Source organism: Papio anubis, chromosome 7 (assembly GCF_008728515.1).
Source record: "Papio anubis isolate 15944 chromosome 7, Panubis1.0, whole genome shotgun sequence".
Lineage (NCBI taxonomy): Eukaryota > Metazoa > Chordata > Mammalia > Primates > Cercopithecidae > Papio > Papio anubis.
Genome location: NC_044982.1, coordinates 146,543,638 through 146,551,066, shown reverse-complemented (window position 1 = coordinate 146,551,066; position 7,429 = coordinate 146,543,638). Strand labels below are relative to the sequence as shown.

At 56.2% G+C, this 7,429-nt stretch overlaps 1 protein-coding gene across 1 annotated transcript; it reads left to right on the top strand.

Moving 5' to 3' along the window:
- Nucleotides 1-919: 919 nt before the first annotated feature.
- CHST14 (carbohydrate sulfotransferase 14) lies at nucleotides 920-3,123 on the top strand. Its single transcript, XM_003900772.3, has one exon. The coding sequence runs from the start codon at nucleotides 1,174-1,176 to the stop codon at nucleotides 2,302-2,304; it is 1,131 nt and encodes a 376-aa protein (XP_003900821.1). The 5' UTR covers nucleotides 920-1,173; the 3' UTR covers nucleotides 2,305-3,123.
- Nucleotides 3,124-7,429: the final 4,306 nt, after the last annotated feature.

Sequence of the window (7,429 nt, the reverse complement as noted above, 5' to 3'; positions counted from 1 at the left end):
CACTTGGGCTCTAATCGTATTGCTCTGCTGCTTCAGAGCCTTGCTGACTCTCCACAGGCAGCAAGAACGTAGCTGGACAAAGTCAGGCTACTGAGCGGGGTTCCCAGTGGGAAATGGTGGTTGCTGACATCCAAAGCACTTGGGGTCTGCTGTCTGCCCAAGTGACCAGCCTGGTGCCATGGAGCACACATTTAGCTCCAGACAAGGAGACTGCGTGTTGTTTCCCAGTTGTTCTGTGCCCTCAGCTCCTCACCCTTCCAAATGTGTGTTGGCCACACCAGCAGCTGACAGACCAACGCCATCAGCCCCTCCCCAGAGTGCCCAGTTATCCCACTGTCTCATGCCTGGTGAGGAGAAGATAAAGGAGGGGAGATGCCATTTCCAGACATTTCAGCATTACCCAGTGGACAAGCACTGTAGTCAGTCCCCAGGTATTGCTAAACACAAGGGTCACCATGGAGACACTGGTCAATGTCTGACAGTCCTGCTCTTTCCTGGAGTGGCCACGACCTGCGGGACGGAGGGAGGTAAGGGTGGCAAGGGGGAGCACACCGAGGACTCTGCTTCCAGCTGGAAAGACCAGCCTCCGGCATGTCTGGACTCGGAGAGAGCGCTGCGGGCCTCCCTGCCTCCAGACCGGTTGCTGGAGGAAGGGCTAGGGCAGGCCTGAGTTTGTGGTGGATCCCCCTGGTCCAGCTCCCTGTAGACACACGCTGCACGAGAGCGGCCTCGAGTCTTTCCTGCCTTCGAAGTCTCAGCAGCTTTTGTCCCCAAGCCCAGAGGACAGGGGTGGCCCTGACTCAGGCGCCCTCTTCCGGGTAGGGGTCCGCGTGCGCCCTCCCCAGCCCGCGCCCCGCAGGGGCGCCCGCCCCTCTCCCCGCCCCCGGCGTGGGCCCGCCCCCGCGCCTGTGTCACTGCGAGGCCGCGGGTGGAGAGCGGCCGGGCGGGACATCCGGCCCGGGTCCCTCGCCGCGCCCGCCGCCCTCCGCCCGCCGCCCGCTTCAGCGCCGCAGCCCGGGAGCCGGCCACCCTACACGCGCCAGGGCTGTCCCCTGCCCTCCCCTCCCCAACTCCCTCCCGGCCCAGACCCTCCTCCCGCCCCCAGCCCGAGCCCGCCTCCCAGGCCGCCCTCGGATCGACCGGGCCCGCGCAGGCCCCCACCCCGGGAGCACCATGTTCCCCCGCCCGCTGACCCCGCTGGCGGCCCCAAATGGCGCCGAGCCCCTGGGCCGGGCGCTGAGGCGGGCCCCTCTGGGCAGGGCCCGGGCGGGGCTGGGGGGGCCGCCCCTGCTGCTGCCGTCCATGCTGATGTTCGCGGTGATCGTGGCCTCCAGCGGGCTGCTGCTCATGATCGAGCGGGGCATCCTGGCCGAGATGAAGCCCCTGCCCCTGCACCCGCCCGGCCGCGAGGGCGCAGCCTGGCGCGGGAAAGCCCCCAAGCCTGGGGGCCTGTCCCTGAGTGCTGGGGACGCGGACTTGCAAGTGCGGCAGGACGTCCGGAACAGGACCCTGCGGGCGGTGTGCGGACAGCCGGGCATGCCCCAGGACCCCTGGGACTTGCCGGTGGGGCAGCGGCGCACCCTGCTGCGCCACATCCTCGTAAGTGACCGTTACCGCTTCCTCTACTGCTACGTCCCCAAGGTGGCCTGCTCTAACTGGAAGCGGGTGCTAAAGGTGCTGGCGGGTGTCCTGGACAGCGTGGACGTCCGCCTCAAGATGGACCACCGCAGTGACCTGGTGTTCCTGGCAGACCTGCGGCCTGAGGAGATTCGCTACCGCCTGCAGCACTACTTTAAGTTCCTGTTTGTGCGGGACCCCTTGGAACGCCTCCTCTCTGCCTACCGCAACAAATTTGGCGAGATCCGAGAGTACCAGCAACGCTACGGGGCTGAGATAGTGAGGCGGTACAGGGCTGGGGCGGGGCCCAGCCCCGCAGGCGACGATGTCACATTCCCTGAGTTCCTGAGATACCTGGTGGACGAAGACCCTGAACGCATGAATGAGCATTGGATGCCCGTGTACCACCTGTGCCAGCCTTGTGCCGTGCACTATGACTTTGTGGGCTCCTATGAGAGGTTGGAGGCTGATGCCAATCAGGTGCTGGAGTGGGTACGGGCACCACCCCACGTCCAATTTCCAGCTCGCCAGGCCTGGTACCGGCCAGCCAGCCCCGAAAGCCTGCATTACCACTTGTGCAGTGCCCCCCGGGCCCTGCTGCAGGATGTGCTGCCTAAGTATATCCTGGACTTCTCCCTCTTTGCCTACCCACTGCCTAATGTCACCAAGGAGGCGTGTCAGCAGTGACCATAGGGTGTGGGGCCAGCAGCTGGTGGGGACTGGTTTCAACGCCAGCTTCCTGTGCATCTGCCTGTCATTCGGAGAAACCCTGGCTCTGGGGCTTGGGGCTTCTCAGGATGCCTGAATGGCGGAGACTGCCCTCAGATGTTCCTTGTCCAGGGTGGGTGCCCACAGTGACTCAGAGGACAGGGCTAGGCAGGAGACTTGCTGCTTCTCATTGGGGGGGGTCTCTTGGGGGACAGACACCAGTTTGCCAGTGAAGCAACATACCTGATCTAAAGACTGGCTCCAGATCCCAGGCTGCCGGGATTACACAGTCCACTTGGTCTACCTTAATTTAACCTGTGGCCAAACTCAGAGATGGTACCAGCCAGGGGCAAGCATGACCAGAGCCAGGGGACCCTGTGGCTCTGATCCCCCATTTTATTCAACCCATGTGCCTCAGGACTGGAGTGAGTAATCATACCTTATAAATGACTTTTGTGCCTTTCTGCTCCAGACTCAACATTTCCTGCACCTGCCAGTTCTTTCCATTTTTCCAAGGAAAGGAAAACGGAAGCAGGGTCCTTGCCTGGTAGCTCCAGGACCCAGCTCTGCAGGCACCCAAAGATCCCCTGTGCCCAGCCTCTTCCTTGAGTTCTAGGAACCTCCTCCCTAATTCTCCCTTCCTTCCCTACAAGGCCTTTGAGGTTGTGACTGTGGCTGGTATATCTGGCTGCCATTTTTCTGATGCATTTATTTAAAATTTGTACTTTTTGATAGAACCCTTGTAAGGGCTTTGTTTTCCTAATAGCTGACTTTTTAATAAAGCAGTTTTATATATAAGGTGAGCATTTCTGTGATTTCCCTTGGAGCTCCTGTGGGCCCAGCAGATCTCCTTGATGTCTGTCTCCCCATGTCAGGGGAGGCAGCCTGTAGGTAGAGAAAGTAAGGTATCACTTGGTTGGGTTGGTCCAGTGGGCCATTGCCATTCCGTGGAGACTTCGGGGGCTTTCTAATAGGTTATCCCAGATCACAGACTCAGATTCTGGGATGTCACCAAAGGGCAAGCCCTGTTAGGAATGGCCTCAGGTCCAGAGCATACCTACTTGGATTATTCCCTAAAAAAGTAGGTGGGTAGGAGATACAGGATCCTCCTCCTCTTATTCAATAAGAGTTGAACGAGAAGGTCCCCCAGAGCATTTTCTTTCTTTCTTTCTTTCTTTCTTTGTTTTGAGTTGGAGTCTCAATCTGTTGCCCAAGCTGGAGTGCAGTAGCACCATCTCGGCTCACTGCAACTTCCACCTCCCGGGTTCAAGTGATTCTCATGCCTCAGCCTCCCAAGTAGCAGGGATGACAACAGGCACATGCCACCACACCTGGCTAATTTTTGTATTTTTAGTAGAGATAGGGTTTTGCCATGTTGGCCAGGCTGGTCTCAAACTCCTGACCTCAGGTGATCTGCCCACCTCGGCCCCCGCAAAGTGCTAGGATTACAGGTGTGAACCACCGCACCTGGCCCCAGACCATTTTCAAATGAAAAAATTGTGTGAGCAAGGAGATTTTTTCTGGCATTACAAGGAAGGCAGGCAAGGAGGTTGAGTGAGGGTCAGGCTCTTGTTGTCTTAGGTCCAGAGAAAGCTGTGGAAGGAACACAGTTGGAGCAGCAGAGGACAGGCTTCAGTATGGCCCATTGCCCCATTGCTCTCCAGAGATCCCAGGCCCACCAGGAGTTGCTGGGCCCATGGGAGAGATGCAAGGGCAGACCTGGCCATTCTCTGTTAGCCCTATTTCACATACCCCCAGTGGGAACTGCTGTACTTTAGGGACCTGAGGCTATGGTAAGAGGTGGGGTCCAAGGAAGGGAGGCGGGGGGGCCCCCTTGCAGGTGCTGCCTGTCCCTAGCTTTGCTATTGGTTGGACTTTGGAGAGGAAAACTAACACTATTTCCCAAATTTGGGGTAGGGGGCTTCTATGGGCACTTATGGCTCTCCACCATGACTCATCAGGCCATGTTGCTTCCAGGAGTCCTTACCTGACCCCCTGTCTGGTTCAGATGTCCTTCTTCAGAGTCCCCTTGGCTCTGGGGACTTTACCTAGACCGATCAAGTCCCAGCCCTATTCCTCACCAGCTGCCTACCTATCTCTCAGAGCCTCTGTTTTCTCCAGTGTGTCGTGAGAATGAAAACACTGATCTCATGCAGGTTGCTGGGGTAGGAGGGAGTTAATGAAAACAAAATGAATAAAAGGGCCCATCCCCGCACCTGGCTCAGTGGATGTTCTTTTGGATGCTGGTTGAACACCTGACCCCTCAGAGGCCTGTGGGGATGAGGGAGAAGCCAGGACACTGTGTCCGGCCCAGCACTGGAGATCACTACTACCTCTAGGCAGGGCCCCTTTGACCTCTGGGTTTACTTCCTCTACCAATGAGTCAGACCTTCTCTGAGTTTCCGACCCCTCAGGACCCCCGTACTGCACCCTCTTTTTCCTCCTTGCCTGGGACCTTTAGCGGCTCCAGACATACAGCAGCTAATCAGTCCCCCCTAACTGGGGCCTGCAGCACAAACAGAGAACCTGGAGAACAAACACTGGGGCCAGCTGCTGTACTCACTCCATTTAATCCTCACAACAGCCACGTGCCGGTGGGGTCATCCTGTTTTACAGACATGGAAACTGGCACAGAGAGGACAAATAACCTGCCGAAAGTGTCCAACCCAGGTCTGTCTGCCTCCCAAATAGGAGGGAGGGAGGGAGGAAAGGAAGAAGGCTTATGGAAGGTGTGGGTAGAGAGAAGAAGGAATAGGAAAGCGAAGTTAGAGGAAGGGTAGGTGGGGTTGTAGTCAGGGGTATTTGCAAACACTCTCCTTCCTCAGTTTTTTCATTCCCTCATTTGCAAAGAACCCAATTGAGCCCAGCTGACTTTTACCAGTTCCTGCCCTGGAGGAGTGGGAGACAGATCGTGCTCTTGATGTGGTTAATTTATTGGCTACTCTCCTCCCAGGCAGAAAAGGGGTGCTGGGCCATAGAGCATCCTGACAGCCACAACTGGACACCTGTGGTGTGGGGAGGAGGGTGTGGGGAAGAGGAGAGAGGGGGACAAGGGAGACAAATGCCACCTTCTGGGTCATTATTTTTCCTCTAGTCAGCACCTGAGGAAAATAATTTGTCATCTAGCTTCCTTTCAGGAAAACAGACTTCTTAAAAGAAGCTGCCAAGGAGGTGGCATAGAAATGTGGCGTCCAGCGGGCCCTGGTGGGACCTGCTTTATGCTGGGTACCCAGGCCAGAGCTGGAGGCACTACCGGCTGTGGGTCACCAGGGCTGGGGCATTCCCTCAGGACTGACGCCTGACTGTGGCTCCTCTGGGGATCTCCTTTCTCCCTTTTTCTTTTCTTTTTTTGAGACGGATCTCTCTGTCACTTCAGGCTGGAGTGCAGGGCCGGATCTCAGCTCACTGCAAGCCCGCCTCCCCGGTTCACGCCATCTCGCCTCAGCCTCCTCCCCGAAGCTAGACTACAGGCTGCCCGCCACCCCAGTTTTCGTATTTCTTAATAGAGACGGTTTCACCGTGAAGAAGCAGGATGGTCTCATCTCCTGGATTCCTCGATTCGCCTGGCTCCTCGGCCTCCCAAAGTGCTGATTACAGGCCGGTTTCACCACTGCCCTTTTTCGAGACAGAGGTCTTGTTCTTGTCACCCAGGTGTGGGCTGGAGTGCAGTGGCTGCACCCCGCTCACTGCAACCCTCCGCCCCGGTTCAAGCAATTCTTCTGCCTCAGTTTCCCAAGTAGCTGGGACTACAGGCGCCTGCCACCATGCCCAGCTAATTTTTGTATTTTTAGTAGAGATGGGGTTTTACCGTATTGTCCAGGCTGGTCTCGAACTCCTGACCTTGTGATCTGCCCTCCTCAGCCTCCCAAAGTGCTGGGATTACAGGCGTGAGCCACCGCACCTGGCGGATTCATCCTCTTCATTGCGACCCTCTGGAGCCATGCCCTACCCTACCGCCTGTCCCCTCAAAAGACAAGGGGCCCCTTTAGAACTTACTCCCCAGACAACCCAACCCAGGTGTCCTAGGCACAGGGGCAGTTAAATTCCCTCACGGCTGAGGCCTATGGACAAAGGGAAGGGGAGGAGCCCAAAGCAGGCGGGCCTTCCTGTCTCGACTGTGATTCTACTTCCAGGCTCCACTTCTTGTCCATTTCTCATCTCATCTGAAGGTACTGCCCAGAAACCACCTTACATTTGGAGGCTCTTCCCGCTCCTTTTCCCACTCTCGCCTCTGCCCCCACACCACACAGGGCCCCTTCAGGACACGATAAGGCAGACACGGGCAGCTGACCCACCCCCCTGGGTGAACACTGAACCCTCACCTTTCCATGGGCCTATCACCACAGGGCCAAGCTCCCAAGACCCCCGCTCAGGATGGATCTTTCTTTTCTTTTCTTTTTTTTTTTTTTTTGAAACAGGGTCTTGCCCTGTTGCCCAGGCTAAAGTGCAGTGGTGCAATTATGACTCACTGCAGCCTCAACTTCCCAGGCTCAAGGAATCCTCCCACCTCAGCCTCCTGAGTGGCTGAACTACAGGTGTACACCACTATGCCCGGCTAATTTTTTCTATTTTTTGTAGAGACTTGGTGTTGCCCAGGCTGCAAGGATCTTTGTTTTTGAATGAGCGCCTGCCTGGCTCTAAATAAGAGGAAGACATTCTTTCTCTTCCTAAAGAGAAAGACTAATAATGAACAGTAGCTACTGTGAACTGAGAGTACCCATGCCGGTGCTTTACAAGCGTCATCCTCTCCATTCTTACAACCCAGCAAGGTAAGTAAAATTATTTCCATTTTCTAGATGAGGAAATTGAGCCAAAGTGACTTGCGACTTGCCCAAAATTGATGGCGGGGTTGGGATTAAAACTCAGCTCCAGTTAAGGTTTTTCTTTTTCTATTTTTGTTTCTAACTTTTGGGTTCAGGGGATACATGTGCAGGTTTATTCCATGGGTCAACTGTGTATTGCAGGGGTTTGGCATACAAATTATTTCCTTGCCCAGGTAATGAGCATAGTACTCACTGGGCACTTTTGGGATCCTCACTCTCCTCCCAGCTTTCACCCTCAAGTGGTCCCAGTGTCCATTGTTTTCTTCTTTGCGGACATGCTT

Excerpts from the sequence above, each read along its gene's own strand:
- CHST14 (XM_003900772.3), top strand. The coding sequence starts at position 1,174 with ATGTTCCCCCGCCCGCTGACCCCGCTGGCGGCCCCAAATGGCGCCGAG.